Source organism: Alligator mississippiensis, chromosome 4 (assembly GCF_030867095.1).
Source record: "Alligator mississippiensis isolate rAllMis1 chromosome 4, rAllMis1, whole genome shotgun sequence".
Lineage (NCBI taxonomy): Eukaryota > Metazoa > Chordata > Crocodylia > Alligatoridae > Alligator > Alligator mississippiensis.
The window spans coordinates 6001764-6020845 of record NC_081827.1 but is presented as its reverse complement, the minus strand read 5'-3'; the positions used below and the strand labels follow the sequence as shown (position 1 = coordinate 6020845).

The 19082-nt window shown below is 49.6% G+C and overlaps 1 protein-coding gene across 3 annotated transcripts in view; it reads left to right on the top strand.

Moving 5' to 3' along the window:
• The window catches only part of TASOR2 (transcription activation suppressor family member 2), a 67687-nt gene that overhangs the window by 37627 nt on the left and 10978 nt on the right, over positions 1 to 19082 (top strand). For 2 of the 3 annotated variants that reach the window (XM_059725723.1, XM_059725724.1), the window contains exons 14-18: positions 974 to 1768; positions 4454 to 4690; positions 6416 to 7307; positions 9228 to 9756; positions 13142 to 17140. In XM_059725723.1, the coding sequence (XP_059581706.1) occupies positions 974 to 1768; positions 4454 to 4690; positions 6416 to 7307; positions 9228 to 9756; positions 13142 to 17140 (6452 nt within the window). The remainder of the gene's footprint in view (positions 1 to 973; positions 1769 to 4453; positions 4691 to 6415; positions 7308 to 9227; positions 9757 to 13141; positions 17141 to 19082) is intronic. The other variant, XM_059725725.1, reaches the window with a different exon arrangement.

The following is a 19082-nucleotide window of genomic DNA, read 5'->3' as shown; positions in this document are numbered from 1 at the left end:
AGGACACTACATGTCTTAGCTTAGAAACGTCACCTTCCAATACTGTAGACAAAGGAAAAAGTCATTGTAGAATAGTACAGATCCTAAGGGCAGCAGCTAAACAGGCAAACAAACCACATAATTCAGCTTTATTTTGGGATGTCTTTAATAAGTCATCCCTCAAACCTTACCTTTTACATGGAAACAAAAATTCAGATGCTCAAAATTTTGATTACCCAAATTTTCAGTATTCCATGGGATCACTCAGACAGTTGGATCAGACTGCATTTGATATGTAATATTCCACGCTTTACTCTAAATCTTCTGGATTTCTTCCCTGATGGAGAAGCTAATGGAAGAGCATTATCTTAGAATTTCCTTCTCAGTTCTAAGGAGCCTTCTCAGCTTTGGACCTCCATAAATCTCTGTAATGCTGGCAACAGTGGGTGCATCTACACATGCCATTAAGGTGATGTAAAGTCCGGCGTAGTTCATGCAGGAGTCTGCTGCTCCTGGGCACAGCATCTACATGTGCATCCCAGACTGTAGCAGCTTGAGCTGAGGTGCAGCAGCCCTGCGCTGGCAGCGGGTGTGGGGGGTGGTCAGCCCCGAGCTCCAGGTGGCAGTGTCGGGGCTAGCTGGGGCACAAGAGTGCTAAAGTGCAGAGCTAGGTGGCAGGCAGCCCCCATACTTTAGCACCCTCGTGCCCCAGCCAGCTCTGTCACCATCTACGTATGTATTTCAGCAGAGTTAAGTACTTCACTGTAAGATAGTACAGTCCCAAACTTTCAGTAGAGTTAGTTATGTTACTGCGCCCAAATACCAGCACACGTCTAGATGACGATGCTTTACTGCAGAGCTAATTAGTCAGCTCCTCAATAAAGCTCACATGTAGATGCACTAAGTTACAAGCATCCGTCCAAGCAAAGAGAATGGTTCCTTTTTTTTTTGTTTGTTTGTTTTAATTGATGTTCAAAATATTTTTTCTCTCCAGGACAGAAACAGGACTTGAAACTTGAAAACAAAAGCAGCGAGCTATCTCTAAAAGTCTCCTGTATTCTACCGGGCCTTCGCTACGCCTATCTTGAAGCCACAAAGTGCCCGTTGAATGCGGGCAGCCATGCCGGTCTTCTGATTAAGCATTACTTCCAGGAGTTTGCCAAACTTGATAAAAACACAACAACAACTTCCAGCAAAAAAAACAAGCTTCCCCCTTGTCTTCACATATCACCAGACATGCCTGAATGTCTCAATTCTTCTGACCAGTGGCAAAAACAGGTCGTTTCTCAGCTGCAGACTTACCTCCGTGATCCCAGCGCCTACACTTTGGAAATGTCTGCAGCTTCAGACTGTTTGGCTGGCAACCCTCCACCCTTGTGCTGTGACTCACCTGGGATTTGCAATGCTGATGTGTCTTTAGTTTTGTCTCCTGACTCTGTTCTTCCAGACATAGCTGCCGAGATAAGGGTTGAAACTGAAAAACCTAAGCCCACGGCAGGATTGAACCCAGGGAGCGAAGACGCCACGGCCAACATCAACCCAGCAAGTAATTTGAAGTTGCAGCCGAATAAGAGGAAGTCCAGCAGGGCCATGGTAACGAACACCAGGAAGAAGTGGGCCCCTTTAAAGATGCTTTCGGTGGTGGACACTAACCGAAACAGGCAAGGGACCAAAAAGATAAAGGTGAACATGACTTTCCCATTTCCCAAGAAACAAGGGCTCACAACGTATTCAAATGAGCCCACACTCAAGTTGGCCAATTTGCAGTTTCCGCACAGAAGGAAAAGAGGTAAGCATCACAAAACCCAAGGAGATCTTCACGAGTAAGCGCAATACACATACAGAACTTAAAATGCTGTCATGGTGGTCTCAGGCAGGTAAAAGGTTAAGTAATAATAATATTTTAGGCAGGAAACTCAGTTTCTGAACCTATGGTTGTTACTAGTTGAATGAATAATACGGTATCTTCTCACATTCTCCCCCCCCCCCCCCAAATAAAGCATGCACATTTGTTTTTGGAAAGAAAAAAAAGGGTTTTCTAGAGTCGTGGCTGATTGTGTGACATGGAGTAAGTCCTCCTGGGAACATAGAGCAGCAGGTCCCAAATCCACCAGTGGTATGCAGACAAACCCAAGAGTGGTACATGGAAGGCCGGGGGGAATGGTGCGCATGCACAAACACCCAGCCGCAGCCTGCTGCAGGCGGCCAGGAATGCAGCCTGGCCGCACGTGGAGCAGTGCCCAGCAGGTAGGTGTGTTGGGAGGAAGGGGCGTGTGGGGGTGTTGCAGATTGAGGCCCCCACGATGAGGGAAGGAGTGGGACAGAGGCAGGGGTGAATGGGCTGGGGAGGGGGACGGTGGGAGCCCCAGGTCTCATCCAGGGGCGCGGAAGAGCTCCTGCCACTCTGCGCACCCTGCGGTAGGCACGGGGAGCATCTGCCCCATGGGTTTGTGCACAAGGCGGAGGCGGCTGCCATTGCCTCGGGAGCTGGGCACGGCACCGTGTGCCTTCCGTACACTGGCTGTCCAGCAGCTGCAGGCACGTGGCATCACATGTGGCTCTCGAGGCACGGAGCTCAGCGTGCAGCGGCAGCTGCCTCCACCTCGCACATAAATCCAAGGTGCTGCTGGTCCCCGTGCCTACCCCAGGGTGTGCACAGTGGTGGAAGCCCCCCATGCCCCTGGAAAGGCCCAGGTCACCCCGGGAAGGGCCACATCCTTCTGTGCTGGCTCTGCAAGGGGACGCCGCCTAGCCGAGGCAGGATGCCAGGCTTGGGGGTGCTTCTGGCTCCAAGCTCAGCCTCCCTGTGAGCAGGGCAGAGCTGCCCCCGCACAGGGCCTGGTCACAGGAGCTCCCGGGAACATTCGCCACAGCTGCCCCAGTCTCCCTGGGCCCCAGCCTTGCCCACCCACAGCTCCCCTCAAGGGGCCGGGGTAGGAAGCAACATTTATGATTATTAACTATATTAATATGCACTACGTCCTGCCACGTACCCCCCAGCCCAGTTTTGGTTTTTTCGGTGCTCTGGCCAAAAATGTTGCCTGCCCCTGGTTTACGCTGTCTTTTTTCCAATTGACAGTTGTTTGAGATGGCTACCGTAACTGATAAAACAATGTTTGGTGGTTACTAAAGGTTTTGATGTTGTTCTAATACATAGGCCATGACCTATGTGTATGAAAAATGTGCTGGTGGTACTTAAGGCTGTATCATTTTAAATTGGCGGTGCTCGATCTGTCAAAGTTTGGGAACCACTGGCATGGTGTGGTCAGGAAGTGTGGCAGCAGGAGGTCCCTGGTGCCTGCTGCCTCACCCAGACAGTCTCCGGGGATGCCACACTTTCTGGACCCTCTGTATTTCCAGGAGGACTTACTGTATGTCACACAAGGTAGGACCTCACACCCTTGCAAGGGCAGTAGCAAGACTGCTAGTTCTTTACTGTAAGTAGCCCTTTACACAAGTCCCTGTAAGTACAGTGTTGTTTCCACGTCACAAGCCTCACCAAGACGATACCAGCAGCTCACTTGCTGCCTCAGGCACAGGCTGTACTGCTCAGCCAACAACTGTAGCTGTGAGAGGGTTAACACAGGACCCCACTGCCTTGGCAGCTGCAGGACCAGCTCTGTGTCTTGTACAGGATGGTTTGGATAGGAGTGATCCCACCTCGGGCAGGGGGGTTGCTGTAGATGACCTCCAGAGGTCCCTTCCAGCCCTAATTTTTTATGATTTGTGGGGGAAAGTTGCATATTATATGTGAGAAAATATGTTTTCCCTTCCTGGTTGTAGTTTAGGCTTCCTTACAGGGGAATGGCATTTAGTCAGGGACCGTAACAGGGGAATGAACTTAGTCTGAATGCCTTGATTATAAAAAATAGTGTCTGATCTCTAACAGCCACCCCGGACATTGTATAGTAGTAGTGTTCGTATCGGTTAGTCGCTGCAATGGGAGCATGTTTTTAATACAGGCCAGATTGAACTGGAGCGTTTCAGTGTTTTCTACTCATCGTGTCTTGGAGTCTGTGAGCCTGGCTGTAGCGCGTACATTTGAGACTCCCAGTTCCAGCCGGCGCTGCACTTCACTGCCTTTGAAAATGATGCCAAAGCTTCTGCTTATAGTAATAATGCTGAGCAGTGTGAACCAAGTGCGTAGAAGTCACAGGGGATACTAAAGAGATACCTCTAGGTCTCAGATATACCAAGCAGGAGGACTCTCGAGACTCCTTGAATTTTCAGAGAGAGCAGAAGTGTTGACAAATCGTGCACTTAGAAGCTCACAAGCCAGACTTCAATTTTTAATAAGCCCTTGCTGGTCCCTTCCAACCCTAATGCATGCTGGACCCTCAGCCAGTTTTGCAGTTGACGACAGCTCTTTTGTCACTGCTTGCTTGTGAGCAGTTTCTTTTCCATTCCTAAAACTAGTAAGTCAGTATTCTGTTTTAAAGAGAGGTTTAATGAAAAGGACTTTTCTTCATCCCAGGGGCTGAAGTGCTGTCTGCAGAATTTGTGCATCGAACGCAGTCTGAACCCACACCCAAAGGCACCTCCTCTCCTGACGATGCTGCTTTGACAACCCAGAGACCAAAGAAGCTGAAGGAAATGGATGCAAAAAAAGTTCCAGACACTGAGAGAGTCTCAAAGCAAGTGAAAAGTAAGACGATAAAAAGTATAGCTCCAGGCAGCTGTAAGCCCAGAGCCAGAAAGCAATTGGAACCGGGTAAGAAAGTTCTTTCATCTAAAATGTGAGGCATATTGTTCATGCTTGAGCTGGCTTTGATTTATTCGCCGTTCCAGCAGCTTTGAGCCCCACCCTAGTCTCAGCCAGTCTCCTAGGAAAACGTGCAGCTCACGGATGGCTCAGAGCGCTGCTTTAACGGCTCAGAACACTTCGAGCTGTTAAACCGGTTTAAAGCAAATTGGCTTGCGTCTCATAGCCTCGATTCGCCATGGGAATCTCACCAGTTTTGCAGCGGGGTGGGGTTTGCCTGTTACATTATAAATTCAGTGGTTTTAAAAGTACTGGGATTGTCACACCCGTGCAGACTAGACCAGTGAGTTTCCAAAGGAATGTGGAAAGCTTTTTGATATAACACGTGCAAAAGTTGGCTCGTGGAGAGTCTGCGTCTAAAACTGAGAACTGGTGTGACCGCGCCAAAATCAATGGTGGAACAGGAGGTTCATTATGCTCTTAAATGAGGTGTGTGTTTTTCACACTTGTGCTGCAACATCCTTCTCTTCAACTGCCTCCAGCCTTTCTTGCTGTCTGGCCCCTTTGTTAGGTAGAGAGGAGACTTTGAAGCGTGTTCCTACTTCCTGGACTCGGATTGCAAATACTTATTGGTCTCTCTTGCTGTGGTCCATAAAAAATAAACAGTGCTTTCTGTCGTGTAAGCTGTATTCTTCAGCTTGCGTGGGCCTGTGTGTGTGTGATTTGAAACACACACACACACACACACACACACACACACTCTCTCTCTCTTCAGTAGAGACACTGGAAGGAGAGAGGTGAGATGAAGTCTCAAAGTTGTGACACTGTAGGGATAGAACTGGGAGGAGTGCCATCGTGTGCTCAAAAAAGGCTAGAATTTTAGAAACAAGAAAAACCCAACTCATGCGACTTTCCCACATTTTAGACCCTGAGTTTAAATCCCTAAATCCTTGTTCAGACCTGTTTGTTCAGGCTTTTGCATGGAGGGTGTTTCTGATATCCTCTTTTATTCTGATTGATTGAATAATTGCATCTCATTATGTACACACGCTCAACAACATGCTGATGAGTGAATTTTAATCATTCAAAAATAAAGAACTGTGTATTTGCTATGCCGCGGGGTCAGATTCTAGGAGCTGCCAGACCCGTGCCTCAGTCTGCATAAAGAGCATGGTCTTTGAAGGGAACGTGCGCAAACTCTGCTCTTGAAAGAACTAATTATGCTTCAAGGGGATCTTTTATTTGCAATTGCAGAGAGAATGAAAAGCAAAACACCACGTTGCTGCAAGATGAAGGTTGCGTGTGCAAAATGTCATGTTAAAACAACTTATTCGGGACATACGTAGTGTTGTTGCCTGCCAGCTGGGTGGTTAAATGTACATTTGATTATAAGTGTATGTGCAAAGTGGGCAAATTCAGGTTCTTTTAGATTTGCAACCCCCCACTTTATGGACAGCTCTTGCCACAATATAACCTCAAGTCCTATCCTAAAGTATGACTGTAACAATAGTAATGGTGACATTGACCTCTGGCGTCTCTTGAACTTTACTGCAAATAGGCCAGCTTGTTTTTGGAGAACTGTCTTTTTACTTGTCGCCTGAACACACTTGATTTGTAAGAGAACGAAAAGCAATAAATGCCACGATGCCATTTCAGAAGTCACTTGTAGGAGTAGAGCTGTACTTTACGCATTTCTTCTGATAGAATATGTAACCTTGTATTTTTCTCACGCAGCAAAAAAGGAGTCGTTCTCCCTCTCACCAAATAAAGTCCCCTTGAAAAGTCAAGGGACAGCTGGTGATACAAATGAGGCTTACACAGAAAATGTTGGTACTCAAGACATCAACCTGTCTCTGAAAGGAAGTAACTATGAATCTCATGCCTTGAACTTGCTGGCTGACCTCGCTCTGGGCTCTTGCATTCCCCCAATTATTCCTAAAGACAATAGTGCCACCTTACCTCCAGGCACTGCAAAGGAGCAGCGCCGTCTTCATAAGAAGAAGCCCTCACGAGTGGCTTCTGACCATGAATATCACCGGGTGGATAAGCAACCGAAGGGAGGATCCTCATCTAGCAAAACACATAACCATAAACTTTCATCTCCTGAAAAGTCTGAATTGAAAAAGGGCTTTGCTTCTAGCCCAAAAGAGAAAATCCCTGTGATTTCCAACAAGAAGAACAGCACCAGCCCTAACTCTACAAAAACCCAGACGTTGCCCTCTAAGGAGGGCATAGAGATGTTAGAGGGGAGCAAGTACTCTACTATCTCCTCGGAGCATTCTTACGCCTCCTCCATGTCCGAGCACCCTAAAAAACAGGGTCACTCAAAAGGAGCGCAAGGTTCTTCCCTCTCCAAGAATGGAGCCAAAAACGCCAAAACCGGCCCACTTATCGGGAAGGTGCTGCCTTTCCGGCATCAGCAGAACAACACTCACATGCCAAAGCAATTCAAGGACTTGGTGGTAAAGCCCAGGTTGAAAGAGGACTTCTTCAAATCGCACACAGTGAACAGCTGCGACGGGTCTGTCAAGGTGACGTGCCAGTGGGAAGCCGAGTACCTCTTCAGTCTAGATAGCCAGTACACCAAAGACTCCTTAGAGAAAACTGTCATTCGGGCTCTACACGGGTAGGTGCTGAGGCCAGAAATGTTGCGCTGCAGTTAATGCCATGTCTTTGCTGTGCTCTTGAAGTATTTTGGAAAATTGGGTCTGTGTGTGCTTGTCTATACTAGGGCACTTCTGCCCCTGTAATAGAGTCAGCAGTGGAGATGTGGTATGTTGGCAGTAGAAACAATGGTTTTTCCTGACTTTGCTTCATTCTCCCCTGACTGACATAAGTTGGACAGCCCTGGTCTCACAAATGAGCAGCTGGGAGCTGCACACCGCGCAAGCCCTTTGGGCAGGCTCTGCAGCCCCTCTCCCTCCCCACGCCAACCACGTGAACAGTATGGGCAGCGCAATCCTCTCCTTGCATGGGCTGTGGAGTCTGTAGGCCTCTGCAGGCTGCTCAGCCCACAGCCAGTGGCGGGGAAGTAAGTAAAAGCTGGAGGAGGGAGAGGGAGTCTGGAGACCCTGGCAGCAGCAGGAGAAGCAGTGGCTGGACAGGACCTTGGGGGCTTCTGGCCACCAGTTGGACAGCCCTGATACAGGCCAATGAAATCCCTCTCGTCAGCGGCACGGTGTCTACACCCAAGGATTTTGTCAGCAGAGCTATATTGGCTGTGAGAGGGCATGGTCTTTACATACATACCATATATGCTGGCATACAACACTTACCTTTTCCCCAAAAACCAGCTGATGGAAATTTCAGTGCACATTGTATGTGAGAAATACAGTAAAATAAAAATAAATACGGTAATACCAAGCAGAGGTAAAATCTGCAGCCATCCAGAGGGAGCAGAACCACGAGCAGGCTCAGCTCCCTGGCTGCTGCTGCTCAGTTACCCCCGACAGGGTAAGATCTTTTCTTTCCTTTATTCCACCTTTCCAGAACAAGGTGCATCTTCTATTCCAGGGTGTGTTGTATGCGAGAGAATATGGTATTTGGAGCAGCAGAACTTTGTCATCCAGCTCTGGCCTTTGCTGATTGGCAACTGCTTGTTTTATACCGAGTTAAAGGAACCTAGGATCTCTGCTTTTTCGTCTGTACCTGGCATTCACATCCAGTCAACTGAGAGCAGAGATCCCACGTGCTGATTTCTGTCTACCTCTTTCAGAGAAATTGGAAGAAAACCCCCCATATATCAGCCTCATTTGTGATGCCCTAGAACCATGGTGCTCAACCTTTTTCCCCAGCAGGTCAAATGGGTTATGCCCCATCTGTCCTCAGGCTGGATCCCACTCGTGGTCCAGGGCTGGTGCAGTGGGCACCATCCAGCCACATGGAGGGACATGGGGGGCAACCAGACCCTGGAGGGGAAGGGAGTATCATAGTGCTTAGGGTCAGAAGGGACCTAAACAGATCATCAGATCCGACCCCCTGCCCCAGGCAGGAACAGGTGCCGGGGTCATATGGCCCAGCTCCACAAGGAAAAGAGAAGGGGACATGGCCCACTCCTACCCAGTCCTGCAAGAGGGGAAGGAGGCATGGCCTGGTCCTGCAGGGGAAACAGAGTTTGGCCCAACCCAGTCCTGGCAGGGGCATGACCCAGGAAAGGGGGCTTGGCTTGGTCCTGTGGGGCGGGGGGAAAGGCATACTGTGGCCCCGATCCAGATGTGGGGGAGGGGATGTGGCCCAGCTGCAACTGGCAGTGCAGAGCTTGGGGTTTGGGAAATTGGCAGGGGAGGGAGGGAAGCGACCATGTTAATGGGCCGCCACTCCCACTGCAAAATTTCCCGCCCCATGGGGAGCCCTGCAGGCCAGATGTCGGGGCTCCTCCGCAGACCACATATGGCCCATGGGCCAGAGGTTGAGCACCCCTGTCCTAGAATAAATGCATCATACTAGAGACTTCTAAGTGCTTTGAGCCGCTGGGATTGGATTTAGCAAAACCACTCACAGAAATGAGGCAGGGGTTCACAGGTAGATGTGTTTGTTTTCCACCCAGGCCCTGGAACCCTGATTTACCTGACGACGTGGAAGACAAGAAGCTGATACTTCATATGTGGATCGCTCTCTTCTACAGCAAGCCGAGTAAACTCCTAAACAGTACGAGGAAGGTGGTAGAGCACAGCAACCCTGAAAAATATGTATCCTTAAACAGTACCCTGGACCCTTTTGAACTAAGTGAGGATGGTGAGGATTCTTTGGGCTTGGAAAAGTGCCCTGCGGACTCTTCATCTGAGGCTAAACGGACTCCCAGCTGTAGCCAGGATCCTCTGGAACTAAACAAAGATCCTGAAGGATCCCTTGGCTTGGAGAAGTGCCCTGCAGATTCTCAAGGGGAGGCTGAACAGACTTCTGGCACTGTCCCTGACACAACATCCTCCCCCTCTGGACAATGGCTTTCTGGCGACGAACCATCAACCACGAGTTGTGTCGATGAGTGTCCTGATCCGAGCAGGCTGCTCTTGAAAGATGGGCCCCAAGACGTCACCGCTGGTGAATGTGTGAATAGTCCTGGTGCCTTCTCTAAGGTAAGATTGTGGGTTTCTGTTCAAGACAGTGCAACTTAAATATCTGCCTCCGATCCAGGGGATGTCCATCCTGCAGTCAGTGGTGGGACTTCACTATAGTGCAGACATATCCAAGCCAGCATCAAAGTAAGTAGCCCAGATACAGCAGCCTGGAGCTCAGGGCAAAGGCCACCGGAGAAGCTGGGTGAACAATGTTGCCTCAGTGTTCCTAAGTGAGGGGCACGACAAGTCTCTCACTGGGGTTGTAGAGAGGCAGCAGCAAGGCGCCAGACTGCCATGCGTAGACCCTGAGGTGGTGCAGAGTCACTTGGAAGAACTGGATGCCTTTAAGTCGGCAGGCCCGGATGGGCTCCATCCCAGGGTGCTGAAGGCACTGGCCGACGTCATTGCAGAGCCACTGGCGGGAATATTCAAACGCTCGTGGCGCACGGGCCAAGTCCCGGAGGACTGGAAAAGGGCTAATGTGGTCCCCATTTTCAAAAAGGGGAGGAAGGAGGACCCAGGCAACTATAGGCCAGTCAGTCTCACCTCCATCCTTGGTAAAGTCTTTGAAAAAATTATCAAGGCTCACATTTGTGAGAGCCCGGCAGGGCAAATTATGCTGAGGGGAAACCAGCACGGGTTTGTGGCAGGCAGATCGTGCCTAACCAACCTAGTCTCTTTCTATGACCAGGTTACGAAACGCCTGGACACAGGAGGAGGGGTGGATGTCGTATACTTAGACTTCAGGAAGGCCTTCGATACGGTATCCCACCCCATACTGGTGAACAAGCTAAGAGGCTGTGATGTGGATGACTGCACAGTCCGGTGGGTGGCGAATTGGCTGGAGGGTTGCACCCAGAGAGTCGTGGTGGATGGGTCGGTCTCGACCTGGAAGGGTGTGGGCAGTGGGGTCCCGCAGGGCTCGGTCCTTGGACCGATACTCTTTAATGTCTTCATCAGCGACTTGGACGAGGGAGTCAAATGTACTGTGTCCAAGTTTGCAGATGACACAAAGCTATGGGGAGAAGTGGACACGCCGGAGGGCAGGGAACAGCTGCAGGCAGACCTGGGCAGGTTGGACAAGTGGGCAGAAAACAACAGGATGCAGTTCAACAAGGAGAAATGCAAAGTGCTGCACCTAGGGAGGAAAAATGTCCAGCACACCTACAGCCTAGGGAATGACCTGCTGGGTGGCACAGAGGTGGAAAGGGATCTTGGAGTCCTAGTGGACTCCAAGATGAACATGAGCCGGCAGTGTGACGAAGCCATCAGAAAAGCCAATGGCACTTTATCGTGCATCAGCAGATGCATGACGAATAGGTCCAAGGAGGTGATACTTCCCCGCTATCGGGCGCTGGTCAGACCGCAGTTGGAGTACTGCATGCAATTCTGGGCGCCACACTTCAAGAAGGATGCGGATAACCTGGAGAGGGTCCAGAGAAGGGCCACTTGTATGGTTAAGGGCCTGCAGACCAAGCCCTACGAGGAGAGACTAGAGAAACTGGACCTTTTCAGCCTCCGCAAGAGAAGGTTGAGAGGCGACCTTGTGGCTGCCTATAAGTTCATCACGGGGGCACAGAAGGGAATTGGTGAGGATTTATTCACCAAGGCGTCCCCAGGGGTTACAAGAAATACTGGCCACAAGCTAGCAGAGAGCAGATTTAGATTGGACGTTAGGAAGAACTTCTTCACAGTTCGAGTGGCCAAGGTCTGGAATGGGCTCCCAAGGAAGGTGGTGCTCTCCCCTACCCTGGGGGTCTTCAAGAGGAGGTTAGACGAGTATCTAGCTGGGGTCATCTAGACCCAGCACTCTTTCCTGCCTATGCAGGGGGTCGGACTCGATGATCTGTTGAGGTCCGTTCCGACCCTAACATCTATGAATCTATGAATGTGTTGCTGTGGCTAGACGTTAGTGCCTGCAGTGCTCATATCCTCTAAGTCAAGGTCAGGTACTTTCAGCACACAGGTCCCACTGGAGTGACCTTTACCCCTCTCTCCTGGGTTCATTGAGCAGTGTCTGGGCTCTGGAAGAAGCCATATCCATCCTTCTATCAGAGGCTGGTTACCACAGCACAATACCTTTTAAAGGAGAGGAAGGCGCTAAGGTAGAAAGTAGCGTGAGAACTCACGGAGGATTTGAGCACTTTCTGGTAGCAGGAAACAAAAGTGATTCTGAATTGAATAACACTGTACAAATGCTGAAGTCCCAAATTCAAGTGTCAGAGTTTCTCTTTAGGGAAACGACTGGTGTCACACATGCTTGGAAAGAGGACAGAAGCATTTTCTCTCCTTTCTTCATTCTTTAGACATGAGTAATGATGGTTGATCCCATAGAGGACACACTAGGAACCTTGCTTCACTCTGCCGTTGGCTAATGTTTCTGTCCTGTTTTCAGTTTATGGATGCATCGTGCTGCTGATTTTTAGAGTCTTAACTCATCCATTTAAAACCAAATCCCTACTGAGCATCTGGCCAGTTGCTGTTAGCTGACTACATCCTGCGGACAGCACAGTAGAAATAGGTCTCAAGGGGTGTGTCTACACATGCAAATGCCCCGGGGTGGGTTTACTCTACAGGAATTTACTCTAGAGTAAGCCCATGCCAGGCAGTCATCTACACATGTGGGGAAGTGGGAGCAGATTTGCTGCTCATGGCAGCAGTCTGCTCCCACCCCCGCCAGCCCTGCACTGGCCCCCTGCAGCAGTCAAGGGGAGCTCAGGGCTCCCCCTGGGTGCTAATCCAGCGGCTGGCAGGGAACACGGGACCAGGAGACAGCTGTCTCTTGGCAGGAGCTGGGAGATTGCTCCCTGCCCCCAGGCGCTGCCAGCCCCTGCTCTGATTGTGGATTAGAAGCTGGGAGCTTCTTGCTGGCAGAGTAGGGGGACATTGTTCCCCCCTGGGCACTGGTGGTAGAGCCCGCACCAGGGGCAGGGAGCAATCTCCCACCCCCCCCGCTTCCTGGCTGACTGAGAGCAAATTTGCTCCTGGTTGGCCATCTACATGTGCCGTGCCATGCCATGCAGCAATTACTCCTGAGTAAAATTGCTACTTGTATTTACAGGTAGCAAATGTACTCAAGATTAGAGCAGATTACTGCGCAGTAAACATCTGCACATGTAGACGGTGACGCTTACTGCGCAATAATTTGCTCTAATCTCGAGTAAAGCGTCTCAGGTAGACGTGCCCAAGCAGGAATTTGAAAGATAGGGGATTGGCCTATGTGAGGACAGAAGTTAGTCCTAAAATATTGTATTACAGATTTTATTTAATTTCACTATTCTTTTCCCGATTTGCTCATGAAAGCATGAAGCGTGTTAAACAGCATAGCTATTCCACCGCGGAGAGATCTTTCTGTTCCTGCATTTCTTTTGCAAAGGTTAAACCTCAACTTCTGTTATTTCAGGTGGATGAAGAGGAAAGCGAAAGAAGGGAATTGCCTGACACCCTGGTCTCCACCGGTAGCTGTAACAACAGCACCTCTGAGAAACGCAGCAATGTCAGCCCAAGACCAAAAGCCCTTGGCACTGATGGCTCAGAGGAAGCAAATCAAGCCCTTAATTCAAGTAAAGTTTCACAACATGACACTTCTTTGGCACAGAATGAATTTCCAGAGAAGCTGGACAATATGCAGTCTGTGGCTAAGGGTGAGGACCCTGTCCTTCCTGAGGGAAGTACAGCAGTGGAGGGCCTCACTCTCTCCGCCGAAGATGAGGACCAAGGGCGTGTGGCTGCTGATGAATCGCTCCCTGTCTGCGAAGAATTACGGTTACAAGTGAGCCCCGAGTGCCCAGACCCTGACAGCCCTGACAGAGAAGTGAGCAACTCACAAGATCCATTAGAAAACCAGGAGGAAGAAGAGGAAGAGGAAGATTTTGAGTACCAAAATATATACCTGGAGCCAATTGTTTTAGCCCTTTCAGAGAGTAATGATGCTGATCTGGAGCATGAAGATATTGACCAGGATCCCGTTAACTTAGTCCTTCCTAAGGACATCTACATCCCTGACGAGAGCGACACACCAAGGACAGCTGACTTGGAGTCCCCCTGTGACAGTGGGTTAAATCTGACATTGTCATCTGACACGAGTCCTATCCATTTGGGCCCCTTCAGTGAAACAGCGCAGTCTCCAGAGGCCCATCCAGGCAACCAAGAAGCCATTGCCCTACCAGCTGAAGTAATTAACAGCACCCATTTGGAGCATGATGATCAGGACACAGATGCGATCAATCTAATACTTCCTAAACAAGCTTCAGAAGAGAGTAATGCTCTCAGTACTGTTGAGTTGGAGTCCCCGTGTGACAGTGGATTAATGTTAACATTGTCATCCGATGCCAGCCCTCTCCATCAAGTACCTTCTGACACTATAACACAGTCTCCCGAGGCGCTTTCAGGGAACCAAGAGGTCCCTGTATTACCAGCTAAAAAAAAGAATGACAATTTGGAGAATCAAGGTAAAGACGCAGGGTTGATTAACTTAGTCCTTCCTAAGGAAATTTGGATACCGGAAGAGAGTGATACAGCTAGCATGCTTGACTGGGAGTCCCCATGTGAGAATGGGTTAAGTCTGACATTATCCTCTGATGCGAGTCCTGTCCATCAAGAACTTGCTGCTGAAATGACACCATCTCCAGAGACGCACTCACAGATCCAGGAGGTCACTGGCCTACCAGCTAAAGAAATTGAAACATCAGCCCCAAGTGATTCAGTGGAGGACACCAGCATCTCCCAGGAAGATGGAGGCAGTGATTCTTCTGAGCACGCTTCATTGAGCATTGAGGAATCCAGCCAAGTGCAAAGCAATATGCTAACTCAGGGAGAGCAAAGGAGCTCTAATGAAATGGCAGAGTCACTAAACAAATCTGCAGGAGCAGGACAAAGCCAGGACTTAGCCTGGGAAAATACAGCCTTGGAAGTTGACTCGATAGCTGAGGAGACCTGGAACAAACCTGAGAACAGCGGTGTGTGTCCTGTTCCTGAAACATCGCTACGCCATGATGACTTGGATGAGATGACTCCAAGGACTGAGTCTGGAGAACTTAAGACTTCCCTTTGCGAACTGCAGGAATCAACTCCGACCCTTTTAATGAAAAGCGACCGGTCTATTACTAAAAAGCATGTGGGTGTAAAACAAACGAACTTCATAAACCATTGGCCTGCATGCAGCCCTGGTTGGTGCGGGGTGGAGAGCTTCTCATCGGACAGGCCTTCTCCTCCTGAGCCAGAGCACACGAGTCTCAGTCCATCACAGCCGTGCTGTACTCCCACCGGCAAAGCAGCGGCTCTGCACTGCGGTTTCTTAGACCAAAGCGAGCAGGATCCAGTACTCCACAAAGGCCTGAATTCTGATCGCATGGATCAAGGAGACATCCCAGAGATACGTCACTCCATCCCTGAGAGTCAAACAGCCTCTTTTGCTGCAGATGACCCCTCAGGTCCGAACGACACAGAACAGGCCAAACCCCCAACGCTGCTAGAACAAGAAATCCCTGTAGTTAAAACAGTGGACTTGCTTGAGAGAGAGGAGGAAGACTCTTCAACAGGCCAACCCACTCCAGCCGAAACCAAAGTGATGACTTGTGTCCTTTCTCAGCAGCCCAGCCTTTCACCCAGCGGAGAGGTGGATCTGCACAGCTCCCTATTAGAGCAAAGTAAACCTGATCTGCTGCTTCACCAGAATATAAACCCCAACCCCGCCGATCAAATGGATGTCGCAGAAACATGCTCCATCCCGGAGAGTCAAGCATCGTCTTTGGCAGCGGATCATTCCTCGGTTTCTTGTTACGCAAAAGAGACAAAAAAAGACACGTTCCTAGACCTTGAGCTCCCTGCAGCTAAAATAACAAGCTTGCTAGAGCACGGCAGCAAAGGACTCTCACCATGTGAGGAATTTGATCAGGAAAGCAGTAGCCCCACAGCAAGTACAGCCTCTGTTTCGGAAGAGGAGGAACCAACGGGACAGACACGTGAACAGAGCTCTGCTGGGGAAACGCCAGACACGCAGAGGGACCCCGTGGCAGGAGAATCAGAGGCATGTGCTGATTCGGACACGGCAAGGGAAAAACCTTCCATTTCCTTTGTTCGGATGCCTGCTTTACATACCCAGAGAGACTCTGGAGAGAATTCAGAACTGAGTGATGCAGAGGAAATTTTGGGCGAAAATTTGCCCAGTCCGAGTACAGAACTCATTAGCAAAGATATCGGTGCAATCGCGGCCCTTGAAGAAGTATCACGTGAGGCTTTTTCTGGAGGCTCTGACCATGAGTACTTCGGAGGAACCGTGCACCCCAAACTTAAGTTTAGTGGCTCTTGTAGTACAAAGACCATGGACGCCATCAAGACAACATCCATGGCAAGGACTCGTTATGAATCTCCTGCGAACAAAGACTGTAAGGCTAAAGACTGGGACTCTTTGGAGACGGACAAAAGGGTTTTGGGTGTTGAGTCTGAAATGTGGCAGCATAGCTGGCCTGCTAGGTTAGGGGAAAGTGATAGGCACGTACCCCCTTTTGTCAATGTGGGAAATGATCAGGGCACCCTAAAGGACTACACAAACTTCACCGTTATCAAAAAGCACAAGGACAAAACTAGAACGTTACAACCTTCAAAAAGACACGAGGGCTCGAGGGAACGATCTGACTTAATAAGCTCGTTGACGAGGACCTGGAAGGCTTTTGATGACCTCACGCAGAACACTTTAGACATGGAATGTCTACGTTTCCATTATAAGCTAAAACAAATCATAAAGAGACAGAAATCACGCTACTCTACCTCTTGCGGTATCTTTCCAAAAGAGTTTCCTGTCCAGGCGGCACCGGAGACTCTGCCCTCGAGAGAGGCACACAAATCCCCCGTTCTCAATGCGCCATCCAGGAGTCGCAGCCCACTTCTGGTGACAATTGTGCATTCAGACACCCAACCTTGTAGCTCTGGTTGGCACCTAAGAAACGGTAGCCCCACGGACTTTGATGACCCCCCGCCGTGCGTCCCACGGCAGGATAATTTTATTGGTGAAAGGAACACTGCAAAAATCAAAAGCCAGAGCCACGACTATGCCGTTCCCTTCCACCTCAGCAAATTAAAATACGACAATAAGCTAAACGAATCAAGGGGGGATATTTCAGGCATTCTAGATGAATATGCAGAGATTAACAGGGTGATGCTGAACAGTATATATGCGGGTAACAAAGGGCGAGGCCTAAGCACTACCTCAGAAGAGACCACTTGCAAAAGGACAAAATACAGCTATTTCCCCAGAAGAACGGCCGTCTACGACACCATGATCGCGGACTTGTGCAGCACACTGCATTTCCGGCTCAAAGGTGTCATGAAAGAGGCTTGCAAAAACACTTTCATGTTCTACCTGGTTGAAACCAGTGACGATCCTTTCTTTGCGAGGATGAAGGTAATATAACACCGGCAGAGCCTTTTAAATGCACTCACGTCATTTCAAATTGTGCGGGGGCATATTGCTTGTTAGTGTTTTCACTGGTACTGCTGCCGAGGTGAGCATGCGCAAGCTTCGCATTGTGCTGTGGCCAACGTACCTCCATCCTGCAGTTCTTCCTTCCCAGCCGTTCCCGTCCCGGGGAGTTCACACAGCCTCACCATAAGCACCTCAGGCCTGACCAGTTACAACCTCTGTTGTTCCATCTCATCTCCTTTGAGCCCAGTCGAAACTCAGTTATGATTGGCTTGAAGTTATTGTTCAAACCAAGTTTTCTAAGCCAGAGTAGGCCTAGAAAACATGGCAATACTGACAGTGGTGTTTGCATTGCCTACGTTCATTTGGGCTTAGGACGAGGGAGCATCCGTGGAAATTAGCACAAGGCAGGTTTAAAACTAACAAAAGAAACTACTTTTTTTTATGCAATGTGTAGTTAACTTATAAAATGCGTTGCCCCAGGAGGTGGGGGAGGAAGATGGTCATAGAGAAGTAGGGCAGGAAGGGACCTCCAGAGGTCATCTAGTCCAGCCCCCTGCCGGAGGCAGGATCATCCCCATCCAAACCATCCCATACAACAGTGCTTCCCAAACTTTTCCTCAGTATGACCCCATTTATGGCCCATTTCCCCTCACTCCAAACGCAGAGCCCCATGACCCCATCCCCTGATGTTGCGACCACATTTGGGGGTGTGACCCACAGTTTGGGAACCGCTGCCATACAACTATAATCTCAACTCTACACAGCGTAGCCAGGTTCAAAGTCATCTGTGAATTTATCCAGTCCCTTTTCATAGATAGAAGCTAGCTAGGCAGCTCCACAGTAAGTATCGTGTGTACATGCACCCAGAGATCGCATGAAAAGGGACTAGATAAAGGGACTTAGCTATGAAAAGGGACTAGATAAATTCATGGAAGATAGATCTGTTGATGGCTATTGAACAGAATGGTTGGAGACGTTTCCTCCGGTATCTCTACTGGTGGAAGCCAGGGAGGGTACTGAACATGGGACAGCTCATTCAGTTTAGTGCTCTCCCTCTATAGCATCCACCTCTGCCACTGTCAGGGACAAGACAGCAGGCTAGAAGGACCCGTTACAGCACATCCTATGTTATTATGTCTATAACAGGAACTTTATTTTTCTTTAATCAAATCGGCTAGTATGGAGTCCGAGTACTGAGTGATCTACCTGCTACACCATGGGTGCATCTATACATGAATATTAATGTGACACGAGCTCTGTTGCAGTTTGCGCCAGAGTTTATTGCACATTTACACATGCACCCAGGACCGTAGCACGTTGAGCTGAGGGTAGAGCAGCCCTGGCTGGTAGAGGACGCCGGGGGGTCCGCCTGCCAGCCCGGGGCTGTTCCTGCTCAGGTCCACATGCTGCGGAGAGGCTGGCTGGGGCACAAGGGTGCTGCAGTGTGGGGCTAGCCAGCAGGCAGCCCCTCGCACTGAAGCACCCTCATGCCCCAGCCAGCCCCGTCAGTGTCTACACGCGCATTTTGATGGCCTGAATAACTCCGCCGTACAACAGTACTTGTGTTGGGCAGTAGTATCCTACAGTAGAGTTAATTAGTTTGCTCTGGCCTAATAGCGCCACTCATGTAGACACCGATGCTTTACTATGAAGCTAATTAGGCAGCTCCACAGTAAGTGTCGCGTGTGCACACACCCAGAGATTGCAGATCATTTCCCCCAAACACAAGATGATGCGTAGAGCGTGACGTACCACTCCACAAGGGTAGGTCGGAGTCTGAAAATAAGCTTGCCCCTACTAATGAGAGGAGACAATGGTGAGAAAGCTGTTCTGAGTCTCTCGCGCTGCGTGCTGGTTTGCCCAGGCAGGGCCTGCTGCAAAACGATTGCCATTTTTTCTTATTCTTCGTTTTCCTGTGTGG